Below are 19,824 nucleotides of genomic sequence, written 5' to 3'. Positions count from 1 at the left end.
TTAATAGATGCCAGATGTAAAATATGCAAGAAAAATAAGAGATTAACATGTTTCTTTTATTTTTCATTGTTTCCACAATTACTCAGATACAGTTCCTGCATAACAGAAAAAGGTGACAGTTCATGGTAATATTAGACCAATAAATATTGCTTAAGCACTACTGCAATGACTACTACTGGTAATTATATCTGGCATGAATGTTAGTCCAAATCATTATTGGAACATTACAACTGATAAAAACAATTAGAACATTTAGTCAACTGCTAAGGTCAGCGTTTCTAGATGATGTGTGTAAAAGGTTTTGGTAATTCAAAGTATTAATACATTTAGTTCTAAATGTGTTAATTCTAAAGTTGGTTTTAAATCTAAAAGGCGCAGTTTAGCAAGATCATTAAGATGATAAAAATATTTTATCAAATATATTTGTTTTTTAAATGTATATTTTCAAATGATTATTTTCAGACAACACTTACTGTAGTTTACAGAGAAGTATAAAAAGAAGGCGACAAGGCAACACTGACCATGGCGATGTAAAAAAACCGTGACGACACAGCAGTCCTGCTCAAAGAAAAATCATGACTTAAACACAAATTGTCCACTATCCTAACACCTGACAGGTCAAACACACAGCACTGTATAGCCTCCAGGCTGTTTTGCATTTAACATGACAACAAGTGAGAGCAACGGGTTCCTTATTAATGTATATTAGCATAATTACAGTACATCTGAAAGATTTTGTATTTAAAACAATTCCAGTTAACACTTCATTGTTTTCCTGTGGTGAACACATTTAAGGATGACACATGATATTTTTATTTCTGATACTGTCAACCCATATCTCAACCCATCACACAGGTATATTCTTGTTTAAGTAATTTCCTAAAATAGCTAGGGTTTAGTTGATATTACTCACACTGGAGTAAATATTGCATTTTTGTAATATTATTGTTTTTGTAAAAAATGCTTTGGCTGAAAAACATGTCATTGGGATCCAGTCACTTGTTTTTTTCCATGTTTGTTGACAGTAAGAAAAAATTATATCATCATCAGACTTTCCCTTTAAATCAGTTTCTGTCAAGCTGAAACAAAGCATTTATCTTTTTTTTTTTTTTTTTTTATAAAGTAGCATGTAAGCACGTGCTGTTTTCCTTCATCAGGTAGGTGAACAAGTCAGCAGTACTTGCACACAACACTCAGGCAAGGTTTAAGATCCTGAAGAGTAGAGGCACAAAACATACACAACTAAAGCCCACGACACCATAGACAATGTAACGGTACGGCAACTCTACTTTCATGTGCTGCCTCGCCCGTCTTACGTCATCCGAAGGGAGCCCAAACAGTCGACATAAGAAGGGAATAGTCAGTGCTTTCATAATCATTCTCGTGATGAGCAGGACAGTGACTCCAATGAGGAAGCGCAGCAGGGACCGAACCACCAAGCCAGTGCTGATCGTTGGTAAAGTAAGAGGAAGTGCAGACAGTGGTGGATCCAGCAGCAGCCCTAGCTGGTAGTTCACATGGCTAGCCAAAGCAGCTCCTGCCCCAGTGCCCAGGGCCTGAGCTGTGTCGCCACGAGAGGTACTCCAGGAATCCAGGGAAAAAGCCACCAGTCCCATGCTCACATGTGAGACGACAACCACAAGCGGAGCATAGTGGCCCATCATGTAGAAGGTATCAATCCTGTCCAAAATTGGCTGGAAGAAGGCTAGAACAAGAAGGCTGTACAGGAAGCCAGTAATTACTTCCTGCAGCAAAGAGACATACATTATTACAGTAAAGTGTTACACTTATAACTGCACTCATATTTATGATTTATGAGCCTAGCAACAATATCATCAAACATAAGATTTGCTGCTTTCTGCCTTCTAGGTGGCACTACATAATGTTGATCACCAAAATGTTTAATTCAGTCACAAAAAAGCTCTTGTGATCAAGTGAGCTGCTGATAGATACAGGGAGCATAATATCTGCTAATATCACTATTCTGGCCAGAGAATCTACTTTATCGACTGATTTGAATCTGTTTGTTGCCTCTGCTAACTGATAATTCTTCATAAACTATCTGCCTAACTAACTGCTCAGTAAATGTATTTCACAACATATAAAACTGCATACACCAATCGGCCATAACAAAAATACCAAACCAGCCCTGACCCCTCGCAGCATAGGTGCCACTACTATGAATAAGTGTACTAAACAATCTTTGGCCACACTACATCGGCTGGTTTCCCATCTTCCCATTGTGCATCCTGGTGCCATCTGTTTCCCTTGTAAACAATGCATGTTTGCTAGGCCATCCACGTGATGTAAAAGAAAAAGTGATTCATAGACCAGGGCACCTTCTTTCATTGCACCCACATACTATACAACAAGGTGTCAATGTACAGTGTTTTCTGAAAACTTTCTTTTCTTGGTAAAAAAAATCTGAGGTAGAGGTGGTAGGTGGCCGGTACCATTCTGAACTGGAACAGCATCACATTTCAAATTTCAATAAGGTATTATTTATTGTGCATGTTTTTGATATACTTACTAGTACAGAATGCATCCCCATGTAGACTCTGCTCACACAGACCAGGACACTCCAGCTCAGAGCCACAGAAAAGCCAAAGAGGAAAGGATACTAGCAGAAACAGCATAAAGACAGGGCATTAAAAAATAAATACAGGCATTACATAAATGTCTGTGCATGACGCTTGTAAACATACAAGAATCTAAATCATGGTTTTCTGGAAAAGGCACTCTTCCACTCAACCTTATTTTGTTTACTGGCAATACTGTCCATCGATACCTCAGAAGGAAGCTTAATTCGACACTTTCTCTTCCCCTAAATTACATTCACTAGCTGATCTCTCTTTCTCTCTGACAACATTGGAAGTGTGTTTTCGTTAACAATTCTATCGTTACACTCCTCACCTGTGCTTTCTGACGCACCCTGTGTCTTTTTGATAGGCAGTTTTCCATTCCTTTGATCAGACTGACACGCATAAAGCTGATCTGTGGCTCCTTGCTCCCTGTTCCTCCGACTCTACCTGCATTGTATCTTGTTGTGTTTAAAACCGTGTCCCCTGGACTGCAGTGTTTCGGTTAGTCTGTGAAACTAGAACCATCTTACCATATTTGAATAACAACAGAAAAAAGAAAAGGTAGTAAAATAAAAGCTGTTTGCAGTTTAATAACGAGAGTTGTGGTTGACAATTCAGGAGGTACCTTAAGACCCTTATCAATTAAGTTTGTTAGTTCACCTGCACTAATAATATCATTTACAAAATAATAAATTTTTAGACAGAACAGTAGCCTTTAAGCCAGGGGTGGGAACCCATGCTCTTCGAGGGACACAGCTCAGCTTGTTTTTCAACTCTCCTTTCAGTGCTTTAGCACTACAAAGCTACAAAGGCTGCAACTGATAATTATTTACTGTCTTAATGTGAAATAAAATAGGGACACATTTCTCAAATTTATCACAATGTCAATCTCTCAAACCCCAAGCTGAAATATGCAGTTTGTTTTGTCTGATGTATTGAAAGGGAAAATTGTCAAAACATTTACATTGGAATGACAGCTGAATGAATTCAGCAAATATGAACATTTAATTTACAATTTGCTGTCAATTGCAGAAAAGGAACTGAAAAGATTCCAGAGATTCCTGGGATCCTGTTCAGTTTAATCCTTTTTCCTACTGCCAATTCAGCCTAACCATGCCAACATTTCACACTCCTGCATCGCATTAATTTCTTCACCTGCTCCTGCAGCAGCCGCATCAGGACATATTGTTTTAACCGGTATTTGACCCTTTGACTTCTGTGCTCACCTGCCACCGTCCATAGGTCAGCATGAAGAGACAGAACGGTAAGGCTGTTCCTGTCATTGCATGTGTGGACGGCATGCTGTATTCAGAGTTGTAGAAGACCTCCACCTTTACCACAGGTGGGGAGGCCGGCCGGGACCAGCGGACCATGTCCTTTGTAGACTGTCCCACGAAGAGGTTCCAAGCCCAGACCACGATCAGTCTCCGGCTGACCAGGGCGTCGATGTTCCAAAAGAGGAAGGGGAAGAAGATGATGAAAAACATCTCGTTGCCCAGCTCGGTCCCAAGCGTGAACAGGTAGAAGAGAAACTTGTTATGGATCAGGAATTCCTGACCCACATCTCCAGTCAGGGAGTTTCTCCGGAGCGGTTTTGCTATGGCGGTGTCTAAGTCGACATCAGCCGCTGCTGAAGCTCCGTCAGGCCCGACGGCAACGTCACCCTGCATCCCGTTAACCTGCGGCACGGTGGCATCCCTGGCTGCTCTGTTGAAGCTACCAACATCTGAGCTCTGTTCCCCCTGCTGGACCCTCTTCCTAAGCCCGGGACAGTCCGGCTGTGACTCACCGCTCTCTGGCTTATTAGGTTTATGACAGAACGTCCCTTGAACCCCGCAGAATCTCTGAAACCTCGCGACATGGTTGGGGTCTTGAAGATAATTACAAATCTGCACAAACTTCTTCACTAAAACGTTCTCCATGATTTAAAACAAAACCGAGTTTAAAATATACGACACTGTTCCGGTGTAAAAACGGACTTGGTGCAGCTCACCGGATGCCGCATTTCCCTTAAACAAAATAAATATCTAGGCAAAAAAATACGGAAGTAATATTTGACTTTTACCAGGTAACTACATTCAAAACACCGAACTTATAAGTTCGGTGACGTCTGGGATGACAGCATCCAAAGTCCGCTACAGTTAACCATTACTTCTCGATAATATTAACACAACAGTCAGCCACAGCCTAGATGCGTCAACTATTGTGGAGCCTTTCTTCTTCTTCGCCGGTTGTATTTCTTCTTCGTTTGACTTATGTTAGTCGGCCAATGCCCAAAATGTCCGAGTAGCGCCGCCTGCAGAGGGTGCTAAAAAAAAAAAAACAAAAAAACAAAAAAACGTAGGCCCTGATGTACAAACGCGATTCAGACCATACTGATGTCCTAATGCTGATAAACTACGAAGTTCTCATCCACATCATTTGGTATATAGTGGCGAGTTTGAAGATGCGTTTGTTAATCACGTTTCAGATTTTTTTTGCAGTTTAAATAAAGTCAAAGCAGAAGAGAGTCGAACTATGAACATCTGTCTAAGTAGCAGAAGGTTGATCATGTGACAAAAGGTATATGAGATAACCAACGTGTGTTAGCGTGAAGACCCCCCCACACACACACACACCTCACAAACACACACACACACACACGCACACACACGCACACAATTACAAGGGAACCAATCACATGTGGGTTTCTGCATTTTTGATATTTATACTATTTTGTTCCATGTTGTGCTGCATCATGTCGTCATTGTTGCCACTTTCTCCAGTGAAGCCTGCTTTCAATCTAAAATAGTGGAATTATCTCCTATAGGTGCACAAGAAATTGTCAACAAAAGAATTTGCATCTATCATGAAGTTTATGTATTTTTGTTTAATGGCCAAATCTAAATTCTATTGTGTATCAGGATTCCCATATAGTCCCAAATATCATGTAGGCGTTTACTCTAAAATGTCTTGGTCATGATCCATTCAACTTTGAGAAGGCCTGCACTTTTGCACGTTAGGGCTTAAGGGCTTGTTGCTATGACAACATCTTCAGCTCGATCGCTGACTCTGACATGTAGAGATATAGTGAAGCAACATAATTTAAATTTAATAACAGTTATGTATCAAGTTTGTTTTCTATGTACAGCAGTTTGTTTATTCACAGTAGCCCTTCTTAATTTGTAATTGGTCTGCTTACTTTACTTGAAATTTCTGCCATCATGCGTTTCTGTTGACAGTCTATATCCGCAATAGTAGATAGTAGTTTACTGAAAATAAATTTTAGAAAATCCAGATGACACAGATAGACGTTATATTAATCCACTCATTCATATTTAAATTTTAGACACACTAAAATAATAATATTATTACATTGCTGTTAGGTATGTACAGTAGGGGAAATATAGCCAAATTATAGGCCCACATTAGCTATATGCTTAGATATTACATAAAAAACCCATCTGAACGACAAATTGTAAAAGAAATGAGACGACAAAGACAAAATCAGCAGAGTTACATAGGGAAATCAGCAGGGGTTCTTTCAAAATAAAAGTATCAAATGTGTCTAAAGATTCATTGAATGCTCATACTCGAATAGGTAAAGTGATTAACAGAAGTTGAGCAAAATGATCTTCATCTATACAAGTTGTCTGTTGCATTTTTTGTAACTCATCTCATGCTGTTATAGAGCAGCCTAAGTCATTTTGTAAGTATTCTGCTCGTGTGCACAGTAGTGTTTTTATAAAGCTGCTGTGAAATTACAGTTAAAGGATAATAAGGCTAATACAGGATAATATTTAATATATGCTATAAACATCAGATTGGCTATTAAAAGGTTTTCACTTTTTCCTCACTGAAAAAACCGCCGCATTCGACCCTGAGGTTTTATTTTTTTAACCACCAGCCCGGATATACGTCGTTTAATTATAGTAAACTTGACGTCGGTACTCAACGCTCAGGTCTCTGGTAGACCGCTGACTGGTAGAAACATCAGCAGGACCACCGAGCGGTACCGAGTCTCTGTCCTGAACCCTCATAATGCATGGGGGCAAGAGAGGACTGGTCGCCCCGCAGAACACTTTCCTGGAAAATATTGTCCGACGTTCCAGCGGTGAGTTTCAATTTGAAAGGGAAACAAGACTTGGATGTTGATTTGACTTGTCATTCACGGCAGAGTGTAAAACAGTACTGGGAGGCTAAAGTAAAACCAGTGATGGTATTTATACGGCAGTAATTGGAAAGAAATAGGACCGATTCATTTACACAGTTTTACAAGTGAGTGTTTTGATGGAGAAAACACGTCCAAATTATAGAAACATTCAGGATTCGGCTGAGACTTAAGAAAAAGTCAATTTCACGTTTTAATATGCTGATTTAAGGCCTGTTTTAAAAATTTTCTTTATTTTAGTATTTGTTTCTGGATGAATAACATGAGCTTTGCTTTTGGGCCTTTGCTTGGTTGAATTTATTTGTGGAGGCTTACAAAAGACACAATTTTTTGATTGCAATATAATGTTTTAATTTATCATGTGTTTTAGCACTGTACTTTTTGTATCTTTAGGTCCAATTCGGGCATTTATATGTATATTATATTTTATTTTCACCCATGAACATAAACAGTGCAAACAGCCTAACATTCTCTTTTGGAGGATGGCTGACTAAATAGCACTTTATGGCATTTCATCTCTCTGCCTATGGTAGTGTGGTTATATTTTTTTTTTTAAAAAGGTAGCTTGTCTCAGCAAAATGGCCAAGAGTTAAAATTCTGTTATTGAAAACTAGTTTTGCAGATCTTAAAGTAGACTGTGCATTTTAATATGTGGAAAATATTCTCAATAATGTCTCTGGAGACAGTTTTCTCCAAACTGTTGTGAAGCCAGAGAACCTTGCAGCTCCTCATCAATATTAAATTTGCGTTACGGATGGAACATAAACATTTTATCAACAACTATATTTAGCTCACTGACCCCGTGTGATTACTAGTTTAAAGGAAATTTGCAGGTGAACATATACCTTTGCGAAGTTTCTGCTCAGTTATGACATGAAAACAGAATTTTACATAAATAAAAAGAGATCAACAAATGTTACATTTAACCCACATTCATTTATCTGCCATGATGTCAGATTTGACAAACTTTTTAATGGTCAGAAAAAATAACGTCAGTTGGATAATTGCAGTTGCGATGAGGATTCCTTTGCTGTTTGCTGTTTAACATGCACATCGGTCTGCAGGTATGTTTAGGTTTAGTGTGGATTCTTTGCATTTTGTCGTTTCAGAAACCAGTTTTCTCTTGGGAAATGCACAGATTGTGGAGTGGCCAGTTGTATATGGCAACGATGGATTCTGCAAACTGTCAGGTTACCACAGAGCTGAGGTCATGCACAAGAGCAGTACATGCAAGTAAGATGGAATTAAATCCTGGGCCAAATCTCATTACGAACACGCGACCACTGATTTGCAACAACTTCAATATTCATTTAAAGTTTTTAATGCATAATTGGTCATTGCACCTCAGTTGTCTGTATTTAATTTCTAGCTCATAGCAATAATTTTGCCTTTTTTCTCGATTCATGCTGCAGTTTCATGTATGGTGACCTGACAGATAAGAAGACTATAGACAAAATCAGACAAACCTTTGACACCTACGAGTCCAATTTCTATGAGGTGCTGCTCTATACAAAGAATAGTGAGTGTAAGGTTTTGTTGAAAACAATAAATGCATTTATAAAAGGTTTATTGAAAGACTACGTAAGGATTACAACAACATTTGTTTTTCACAGACTGACAGCTCTCATTTTATTGATTTCCTGCAGGAACACCAATATGGCTTTACATGCAGGTGGCGCCGATCAGAAACGAAAATGACAAAGTGGTGCTTTTCCTCTGTACCTTCAGAGACATTACCCTGTTCAAACAGCCCATTGAAGATGAATCAACAAGAGGTGAAAACGACTAATTCTGTTGTATTTTATTCTGAAACCTCGGGACTTTGGTGACAGTGACTTAACAGATGTTTGTTTCCTGGTATGTCACATACAGTACAGCTGTCCAGGTGTTGCGTGTGTGGGTCAGTGAATGCTGGTATCTGTGGTTTACGCAGTGTAATGTCCTTAGGGATTAAGCAGGCCTTTAAGTCTTTAACATACATGAAGCAGAAACAAAGGACATGCAGACCACATCAGGAAGATACATATATGAAGACTTGTTATAATTAGACACAAAATAAAGACATCATAGCTTTGTCAAGCCTATTGTATTATTAAATGTATATTTCAGTGTTTAGACAGAATTTATTTTGCTTACTCACAATGAAAAAATTACACTTCTGCATTGATCACTGCCTTTAAAAACATCATTGGTAAAATGTAAATGGTACAAAGTAAGAGGCTATAATATCATATATAATATCATTATGTGTAACCTGTAATGTCTTTTTCTCTTTAAACAGGGTGGACAAAGTTTGCCAGACTGACACGAGCACTGACCAACAACCGTAACCTGGTGCAGCAGTTAGCACCACTGGGCAAAACTGAGGTCAGCCACAAGCCGTCCAGACTGGCTGAGGTGAGACACAGCAGGTCCAAATGAGAATTTCAGAATCTACTGTGTGTATCTATTTTATTTACAGGACAAGAACAAATCAGTAAAACAGATGCAGTTTTATAGTCTGTAAAATAGCAATAGTTTTCCCAGTCAAAACCACCACAAACCTTGTACCAACCTTGTTAAAACTGATAGCACTTTACTGTTTTGAAATACTCATGATGAATTAAAGTTTCTTATACATATTTTCTCGTGATGGCTTATTTCCCCGTCTATGACAGGCTCTGCAGCTGGGATCTGACATTCTCCCTCAGTACAAACAAGAGGCCCCGAAGACCCCTCCACACATCATCCTACACTACTGCACCTTCAAGACCACCTGGGACTGGGTCATCCTCATCCTCACCTTCTATACCGCCATCATGGTGCCCTATAACGTCTCCTTCAGGACCAAGCAGAACAATTTGGCTTGGCTGGTGCTGGACAGTGTTGTGGATGTCATCTTCCTGATTGACATCGTGCTGAACTTCCACACAACATTCGTGGGTCCGGCTGGAGAAGTCATTTCAGACGCAAAGCTGATACGAATGAATTACCTGAAGACGTGGTTTGTTATCGATCTGTTGTCTTGTCTGCCTTATGATATCATCAATGCCTTTGAAAATGTAGATGAGGTGAGTATATTTCTTTTTCTTGTATTGTTGATGATTCCTTTGTTTTGGGATTGATTTAAGCAACTGTTTGTCACAAATAAACATATTAAAATATTTCTATTTGACATTTTTCATGAAGGATTTCATCACATCTACGTCTCCAACAAGTCATCTCAGAGACTCTTCAAATTTCCACAGAAATACCACACGAACAGAAGACTCTCTACTACCAGTAAGTAATTATATTTATTCTTTTAAAGCTGCTATAATCAGTATATATTATACTAAGAGTGTCTGATGTTTCTGCTTGAACAGTATATGATGTTATGTCTAATTATTTACAGATTTGGTTCACTCTCACAGCAGCAGGCAGGTGTTTTTAGCAAAAAGCTCAAAAAACCCACTAACCCAAAATGCAAACAGACAAAAATGAAGTAATAGCCTTATGTACTAATGAGGCATTTAGCTGCTTAAAGAAGGAGAGAGTTAGTGACCAAAATAACGGACTTGTATTAAACTTGGAAGTTGTGGATTAAGAGCTATCAGGTCAACACAAACACAACTTCAGTAGAAGCCAAGGTTGCTTGTGTCTTGAGTAAGAACTTGAAAGACATTTAGTTTAATATTATCAACTCAAGTATTCACATAGCAGAATCTTAAGCCAGTCGATTTTTGTAGCTTAAATAATTATAGAATTATTGGAATAGCTGCAGATTTATTTTCAGTCTATTTCCCTCTACCTCTTTAGGGTCTCAGCAGCCTTTTCAGCTCCCTGAAGGTGATCCGCCTGCTCCGTTTGGGCCGAGTTGCCCGGAAGCTGGACCACTACCTGGAGTACGGAGCAGCTGTTCTGGTTCTCCTGGTGTGTGTGTTTGGCCTGGTGGCCCACTGGCTGGCCTGCATCTGGTACAGCATCGGGGATCATGAGGTCATCGATGAAACCACCAACACCATCAAGACAGACAGCTGGCTCTACCAGCTGGCGCTGAGCATAGGGACCCCTTACCGGTACAATGCCAGCGGTACAGGCCAATGGGAAGGTGGCCCCAACAAGGACACGCTGTACATTTCATCTCTCTACTTCACCATGACAAGTCTCACCACCATCGGATTTGGCAACATCGCTCCAACCACAGATGGCGAGAAGATTTTCTCTGTGGCTATGATGATGGTGGGCTGTAAGTACACTCTCAAAAATCTTCTTCATATCTGAAGCAGTAACTGATCTAAGTGGTCTGATTTTACATATCACGTTGTACCATTCTTTCACTATTGTTCCTGTGAGATTAGGTTAATTGAGCAGTATGAGATCAAGATAACATTGTAAAAAAGTCTCATAGATTTCTAATATATACACACACAAACACACACACAAACATACATTATATTTAATAATGTGTGTGCTAATTTGCACAAGGCTTCAAATCTTCAGGCTTCAAAACAGCACAAAATTCTAAATGTATCAATTGTGAGTGTCAGCAAGCTCAGTTTGGCAGCTGGAATTAAAGTGACACTTTTCAACACAGTTTAAATCAAAGTCACCTCAGTTCTTATTCTGTGAGGGGCAAAGAGTACAACCTTGACAGTTCAAATAAATCTGAACAGAGGACAAAAGAACAGCAGCTTCACTTTGCACTTAGTATCATGCAGTGTGAAGACAACTTGTGCTGAAACACTTTGTTAGTGTTAGATTATATCTGAATTTTTCCATATATACACAGTAAAGCGCAAATCCTGTGATGCTGTTTTCATCTCACTCATGCACTTGTCCATTTACAACGTGCCAGCAGGACCTTGCAGCTACTGTAACAATCTGGATGCTTTTACTTACATGCAAGAAAAGACAATGTGGCCCTGCTGAGGTCGTCTGATAGCTGCCAGAAAGGCAGCATATGGTGTAGATGTTGTGCAGGTTCGTGAGAATCTGCACAGATATATAAAATAAAATTCAAGCTCAACGCATGCTGTAGCATCTTTACCTAATGTGGCTCACATGCTTTTAAAATCATCTAAATAGCATCAAGGCAAGCGACTGTGTACTTATATAAATCTAATTATACAAACAAAAAATGGGAAGCTTGTGGTTCAACATGTTTTGTGTATGTTTCAATGCACAAAAACATCATTATTATACAAATGTGTCAGATTTAGCCAAATGGTCAGTTTTAATAAAGTTATGATGCACAGTATATTTACAATTAGCTCAGGAGGAACTGCTAAATATAAATATATACTTGTATGTACATGTATATTGTACAGTATATATAAAAAATATATAAATAAGTCTTTACACTTGACAGCATTAGGTAATTCACAGACTCTTTGGTTTGTGGTTGTGTAATTCATATTTAGCTGCAGTCTCTATGCTTAAACCACTGGGGAGAGTTTGTTCAGGACTCCACTTTGTCCATAATAAAAAGTGACATGTTCAGCAGCCATCACAGCCTGACGTGAGGGTTTGTCTGAAGGTTGGTCATCACTACCCAGCTTTAGAAATGTATTGTCTGTGTGATAACTGTGTCTTGCTGCAGTGATCCAACTTGTTCTTCCCTTTTTGTTTAGTACTGTTACTGATGCTTAATGGAAGTTGGAAACATAATTTCTCTTTTCATGGAGTAAACATATGACATAAGTCCCTACAAATGAATTTTTCATGTACCACCCCAGCATGTTGTGAGGCTTTTCTTTTTCAGATTCAGGTTAGTGGCCATTTGTTAAAGTACACAGCTGTAAATCATAAGAAGAACAACATTATCATGAAGAGTCTTCGAACTCAAAAGTGTTGCAGTGTTAAAGACCTCAGCGACTTACATAACATTACTGACTGAAACACTGTTTCCTCTGCCATAATAATCTTATACTGTAATGTATCATTTCTAACTAATTAAGGGAATAATGACCATTGAGTTCACCTAATCTCACCTATTGTAAACATTTATGTCACAAAAAAAAATCAGTTCACCCTGAGAAGTGAATTTAATATGTGAAGTTTGTATGCTGTAATGTTAACTCAGACCAATTTAAATTACTCTGATTGGTGTCTGAATTATTGTCATCTCATACTCCAGCTGCAGTAACAGCTTCACCTTAAGTGTCACTCCTTCATCACTCGTGTGCTAATATTTGGCCGCTCCTCTAAAACAGCAGGAAAAAGTGATGCAACAAAACAATGAGAGAAACACAAAGCGACAGCCGCGCTGCAAGGTTGGAACTTCCTAAACTAAACAGCCATTATTCTGGTGGCGTCTCAGTCGTGAAGATCACTCTGTCGCACACAAGTGTCCGACTCAATTATGGCCAATAAATCTCCTGCTACAGATACAGTAATTATGTGGGAGCAAGGGCGAATGGAGGAACAGGAGAGTTGGCCTGCAGGCTTGGGTGTAGTGAATGAACGATGAGCCATCACGTTAGACACTGTATTGTGATCGTCCTGTGACGACTGGAGACGAGTTGTTCCTCTTGAGTGGGTAGAACCTCATAATAAGAGATGCTGACTGACTCTTTGAGGTCACTGCAGCACAGTACACGTACTGAGGAAATGTGCATTATGAATTAAACTATGAGGGCTCAATCCACCACTGTATGTGACTGTGTGTATGAATTAACATCAATGAGAACCATATGGGATTCTGGGGGTGTACAGTACATGTACAGTGAATTATCCAAAAAGTCTCCATATTTGACCTAAATGTGCAGTATTTTATTCTAAATGAGAGCCATCAGTTGTTATTTATTTAAATATTATACTAGTATTAATCTGAGGATTACATCTCATTTCTCTCTCACTCTAAATCCTAAAATTATAATCCTACATTTCCATTAATTTATCCTCTATCCAGTGATGTCATCAAAGTATAATAATAGGAATATGACAGGTAAACAAATGTATCGAAACAGACGGATTAATTATAATAAAATAATAAAAAGTGACTATTTTCATTGTGTTATACTCTATGCACAGATTTAAGAGATTTTAAAAAGGATAAATGTTTAATACAACTTTTTTGATGTAAGGTGAAACATTAAAGGGGATAATTAATACATAATTGAATGGATTGTAATCATTCAGATCATTTTAATTAGATTTATATGGTTAGTTAATAGATGAATTAATGCTAAATTCAATGACTGCATTTTAATGACTGAATTTTAAGGGAAAAACGCTATATAAAAACTGTCCTTTGATTTATACCTAAAATGCACAGGTTTCCAATTTAGGTAAAAACTTAAGGGGGTTTAAACCTTTAAAATCTATTAAACGCTAAAATGGGATAATACAATCCACTGATTTATCCATTTCCATGTATTGGGTGAAATGTAAATGAAAATTTTAAGTCATGTTGAGGAACAAATTAGCTGTGTAATGTTATTTGTTGATTTTAATCAGTTTTAATTAAAGCACCTTTGAATGTGCATATACGCCATTAATTTATTCAGTAATTAAGCCAAAATTTCAAGTGAGCCATTTCAACACCTGAATATGTTCAGACCTTCGTGTGACCTAAATTTCTTCGCCTCTCACAGTTGTAAAGCTGTTTTCCCCACATTATCTGACACTGCTCTCCACCTTTTGTTTCAGCTCTGCTCTATGCCACTATCTTTGGAAATGTCACCACCATCTTCCAGCAGATGTACACCAACACAAACCGCTATCATGAGATGCTCAACAACGTACGCGACTTCCTCAAACTTTATCAGGTTCCTAAAGGCCTGAGTGAGAGGGTCATGGACTTCATTGTCTCCACCTGGGCCATGTCTAAGGGCATTGACACAGATAAGGTATTAGAATGTATTATTATTATTACTCACTGGTGGTGTATTAAACCTCTTAGAAGGAAACTTCCCCTGCTAATAATGCAGATTTAATTTCTGTTACCACAACCAAGTGCTGTCTTCATAATGCACATCACGTCAAAATTGTATAAAGGTCACTTTAGTTTTACAGTAATCAGGTAAAGGTTTGTTGTGCACGGATTGGGTTTAAAGGGCAACTTCACCAATTTTCATCGTGCTTGCTATGGCTTTAGTTTAGCATGACATCATTAGGAGCTCGGATGATGTCATCTGGAGGAGCTCTGGAAAAGCAGATTGAACATGATTAAAAAATTCAAATGACAAGATCATCTGAACTGAAGGTTCCTCCAAGTGATGTCACCTGGAAGCATTTTCCAGCTAGAAGTAGAAAGATATTTTAATATAGGGAAGTCAGAGCTAAATTTACTGACATTTATGTAAATGTACTACCCAAACTAGAACCAAAAGAACCAAGTTAATGACTGAGGTGAGAACTCACAGCTCTGCTGCTGATTGTCAGGGAAAAACTTTTGAGTCCTTTCATTTTTAAGTGTATCATAAAAATGATACTGGGGAAAAAAATGGGGCGACGTGTTGATGTGAACAATAGATAATCACAGAATCACAAACATGTCATTCATCAACAGCTCTGTCTCAATTTTTTTTCAGGTTCTTGCAATTTGTCCCAAAGACATGCGTGCAGATATCTGCGTGCACCTGAACAGGCAGGTGTTCAATGACCACCCTGCGTTTCGTCTGGCCAGTGACGGCTGTCTGCGCTCTCTCGCTGTGGAGTTTCAGACCACACACTGTGCACCTGGAGACCTCATCTTCCATATCGGAGAGAGCGTCGACACCCTTTGCTTTGTAGTCTCTGGGTCACTTGAAGTCATCCAGGATGATGAGGTTATCGCAATACTAGGTAATCCAACGCAATGTTATGACATAGACTGCTCCAGGTTTTATCTGTACCTGGGGGTGCTGATAGACCCAGGGCCAAGGCTACGATGCAGCGCTGAATGTTTCTTCCATTGTTTTTTCACCTCTCCTATGCACTTTTGTTCTGGCTTAATTTTTATTTTCAGGAAAATCTTCCTCTCGTAAAGAAATCGTACATTTGACATATCAGATTTTTTGCCTATAAGACTAATAACATCTGTTTCCCTGCAGGTAAAGGTGATGTGTTTGGAGATGTCTTTTGGAAAGAAACCACACCGGCCCGGGCTTGTGCAAACGTCCGGGCTCTGACTTACTGCGATCTGCACGTCATCAGGAGAGAGGCTCTGATGAAGGTGCTGGAGTTCTACACTGCATTCGCCAACACCTTCTCCCGCAACCTCATCCTCACCTGCAATCTGCGAAAACGGGTACTGAAATACTCAAATTACAACTACCTTTCTTATTTCTTTCCAACTCCACATTATTTGTCTGGAAAGTTTGAAACAAAAAAACAAAGTTAAGCTCATGCTGTGTAGCCAGACACACACTTTGTTTTGTGTTCTTGTTGAGGTTTTTTGTCTGGGAAAAACCTATAATATGGGAACAATACACAAAAATGAGAAATGTTGATATTAAAAGTGCAAATACTTGCCTAATGAAGTATTCCGCTATATGTAGATGTATCACTTCAAAAGTACTTTAGAGTACAAGCTTCTCCACTAAGAAACAACATATTTTAAACACTGTTGAACTTGATCCTACAGATAACATGTACAAGCAAATCCACCGTAGGTTTGTTCTACAAATTTTCAAAAGTGAAACATGTGGCAAAATAATTGTTTTGTAAAATAAGTATCTAACTAAGAGCCAAACATCTCTTTTACTTTGGAACCAAACCAGCAGCTGGTAAAGATGGAACTGAGTTTACCCACTTCATGTGCTGATTGGTGGCTAATCCATAACCTTTCACATTTATTCATAGATTATAATTTTGAATTATGAAGTTACATCTCCAAAATAACTAGTAACTGATGTATCAAACAAATGGATTAAAAGTCACATATAGCAACTACCCCAAACTTAAATACTTAAACCAGTATTGAAGTACGCACCAGCTGTTCAACGTGAGAACGGACTTGAAATAATTCTGCACATGCATAATATCAACATCCCTATTTGGCAAAAGGGCACAGGACTACAGTTTGTGAGTCTCATAGTATTTGATACTTCTCCAGGTTCCATATTAAGCGCATTAAGTCATTGAGATGTTTTCCTGCTCAAACAGTATGTCGCTGCAATATCCTGATGGAAGAGCGTCACGTAGATTCCTAATGGGTTTTCCTCTCAAAGTCAGTCTGGTTCATGCTGTTTGTTGTGCTCTTTGTTTAAGAGCAGCTTATGGGAAATGTTTCTCAGGCACAGTAGGTTTGAAACAAGAAACTTTTATCTATTTAAATATACACCTACGTATTTTCTTAATGTAATCTATGTGTCTAGAGTTTCAACCTGCTTTAGGGCTGTTAAACCTGTTCAGGTCTAACGTAAGGTAACAAACACTTACAGTACATAATATTCATCAGTCCATTTCCCATTGCGAAGGGGGTCAACCCTGTGGCGGTAAGACTGCGACTCCCCAGATTTCTCAGATTTCATCCCACGTTTCCTGTTTCCCGAGTTAAACTTGTCTCTAGTGACCTGGTGTGTAAATAATATATAGAATAATAATAATATAACAGTGCTTTTGGACATTTGATTTTGCAGCTGGTTTGATTAAAAAATGCTTAAGTCCTGGAAATTGCTTGGTCATCACATTGTTGCTCCATTAATGGATTCTTTTGTGCATTGCTGCTTTCAAGCCATAAATATTTCAACACATATAGTAGCTCTGGATGGTTATCCTTCCTTTTAAGGCTGCATTACATAGCACAGTGTGCTACTACTGCAACTTTTATTTAATTCTTCCCTGCAGATAATATTCAGAAAGATTGCTGATGTGAAGAGGGAGCAGGAGCGCCAGAAGAGCGAGGTGACTCTCTCCATTCCTGAAGACCACCCAGTCCGCAAGTTGTTCCAGAGGTTCAGGCAACAGAGAGACTCTCAAACATCTGGAGAACCTCACTCTTATTGTGATAATAACTGTGTGCAAGTTGAGCCGCAGCAGCACCACCACACTGACTCAAACTCTTACCCACAGTCTGTATCTTCTCAGGAGCAGGACTACAACTCTGCTGGTCGGATTAATGCTCCCTTCCCGGGAGGAGGAAGCACAGGAGGTGGATGCAGTATGGCAGCCCCTGCACAAGCATTTGTCCACATTGAACCGTCTGAAAGAAACTGCACACAAACAGCTGGGGAGTCTTTGTCAGGACCTTGTGCCAACAGTCAGCTGCTTCACAGGGTGAATAACCATACTCAGGGCAACTGTGCAGGTGGAGTGGGAGCTGGAGGCGGTGTTACCAGCAGGAGAGGTACTCGAGGCTGGGCAAAGTTCAAAAGCGCCACTTCTGCTGCACCAGCACCTTCTGCTGCTGAGCATGAAAAGCGGATACAGAAAGCAGAGGAGTGGCCGGAAGGGTCCCAGTCCACTGAGCAGATAGCACCTGCCAACAGTTCCGAGGAAGGTGGGGAGATGGGTGGAAACAGTGCAGGAGAAGCCAGCGAAGAAACAAGCACCCTACACAAAACGGACTCCTGCGACAGCGGCATCACAAAGAGCGATCTACGAATCGACAGAGCTGGAGATTCAAGAAGCTCATTTGAGCGCAGCCCGCTGGAGAAGAGCCCACTGGAAAGGAATCCATTTGAGCACGGTCTCGGTGGTGACAACGAGGTCTCCCTTAAACACGCCTTTGTACAGCCAGTGTCTGAACAAGCGCTGCTTCAGGCAACGCTACTTGAAGCCAAAGTGGAGCTCAAGGGGGACATTCAGATCCTAAGCACCCGGTTGCTGGCCCTCGAGTCTCAGGTTAGTGAGATCCTCAGGTTGCTGTCCATAAAAAGGAGGCTATCACTGCCACCGACTTCTTCTACAAAGGCAAGAGTCAGAAGTCAAGACTCAGTCAATGCTTCCAGGCCTGTCACACCGAAATCAGATGATGATAAAAACTCATGATCTGATGTGTAAAAGCCTCTTGCATGTTCTGCTGGACTCTGGCCTTCCAAAGAACTTTCTTGCATTAAACACTGCATGCAGAGATCTGTTTAGTGTTACGCAGCACTGAAAAAACCAGGTTCTTTTTTCTTATGGTCTTTGTCTTAAGAGCACTTTTATGCTCCAGTACCCAGAAGGAACAGAACAATTAAACACTTTACTGTTAATGCTCAGAAATGTGTGGATTTGAAAAACAAGGTAGTGTTGCCATTGAGAAAGGCTCACTCTGATTGGATGGTAAGTAAATATATGGAGGAAATGATGTCAAGTCACAAGACTTTATGTGGCTTTTTTTAAACTTTCCCCCTCCTGGACTTTATTCCCTCTTTTTACCTGCCATGACAATCCTTTATTCCTTTATCTTATTTAAGGTGACTAACTTTGAAGTCAGAAATTGTCAGGGGATTATTTGTGCCTTGCAATTATAAAGCCTCACTCAGGCATGTTTAAATGAGACATTATCAAATGTTTATGGGTTTTGAGCATGTGTTTTATACTGTACATTAAAATTTAAACCTGGTAGTGTTTAGAAACACTTTCCAAATCCCACACATCCACAGGATTAAACATGATGCATAAATACACAAATAAAATATCAGCATATCTGGAGAATAATAATGTTTTTCATTTTACTTTGTCACTCCCCTCACAATTTCTTTACATTGTGTTTTTGCATGTAGAACTGAAGTAAGAATACCATACTGGCAGTTTGTTGACATGTTAATAATCATCATGAAAGATTTATTTTCTTTATACAATATGCAAAGATTTCACATGTTATTGCAGCAAACTTACTGTATATGTTTCCACGTCTTGCTCAGGTATATTTGTTTTAAAACTTTTTTTGTTATTTATGCAATTAATCTTTGCCTACTTGTAAGATCAAATGCATATTATATTTTAGTTAGGTGATGGGTTACTACACGCTGCTAAACAAACCTGTCACTGAACTGACATTGTATTTGTTTGTTTGGATAAAAAACTTGCTTTTGTTAATTTTCTGTGACTGCATATTATCTCAGTGTAAACTGTAAAGATGTAAGCATGTGACTGTTACTGTGATGGCAGTTTTTTTTTTTATTACATATATAAATTAACTTGCATGCTTCCAAGGGAACCTGTCAACAGTAAAATGAATAATGAAACTGAAACTCACCATCTGTTCAGCCTCATCTC

General features: G+C 39.1%; 2 protein-coding genes across 2 annotated transcripts; one reads left to right on the top strand and one right to left on the bottom strand.

Annotated features, from left to right (window-relative positions):
- Positions 1 to 35: 35 nt before the first annotated feature.
- On the bottom strand, positions 36 to 4,826 carry LOC137102687 (sphingosine-1-phosphate phosphatase 1-like). Its single transcript, XM_067482442.1, has 3 exons — positions 3,809 to 4,826; positions 2,531 to 2,620; positions 36 to 1,745 (listed from the first exon to the last, which is right to left on the bottom strand). The coding sequence occupies exons 1-3, from the start codon at positions 4,502 to 4,504 to the stop codon at positions 1,194 to 1,196; spliced, it is 1,338 nt and encodes a 445-aa protein (XP_067338543.1). The 5' UTR covers positions 4,505 to 4,826; the 3' UTR covers positions 36 to 1,193.
- Positions 4,827 to 6,327: 1,501 nt separating this feature from the next.
- On the top strand, positions 6,328 to 19,760 carry LOC137103099 (potassium voltage-gated channel subfamily H member 5-like). The gene is made up of 12 exons (XM_067483131.1): positions 6,328 to 6,675; positions 7,842 to 7,965; positions 8,145 to 8,251; positions 8,379 to 8,507; positions 9,014 to 9,129; positions 9,390 to 9,782; positions 9,901 to 9,993; positions 10,510 to 10,939; positions 14,344 to 14,543; positions 15,228 to 15,480; positions 15,729 to 15,925; positions 17,467 to 19,760. The coding sequence occupies exons 1-12, from the start codon at positions 6,603 to 6,605 to the stop codon at positions 18,607 to 18,609; spliced, it is 3,258 nt and encodes a 1,085-aa protein (XP_067339232.1). The 5' UTR covers positions 6,328 to 6,602; the 3' UTR covers positions 18,610 to 19,760.
- Positions 19,761 to 19,824: the final 64 nt, after the last annotated feature.

This window comes from Channa argus, chromosome 17 (assembly GCF_033026475.1).
Source record: "Channa argus isolate prfri chromosome 17, Channa argus male v1.0, whole genome shotgun sequence".
In the NCBI taxonomy this organism is placed as follows: Eukaryota; Metazoa; Chordata; class Actinopteri; order Anabantiformes; family Channidae; genus Channa; species Channa argus.
Note: the sequence above shows the minus strand (reverse complement) of the source record. Positions and strands in the feature narration are given on the sequence as shown.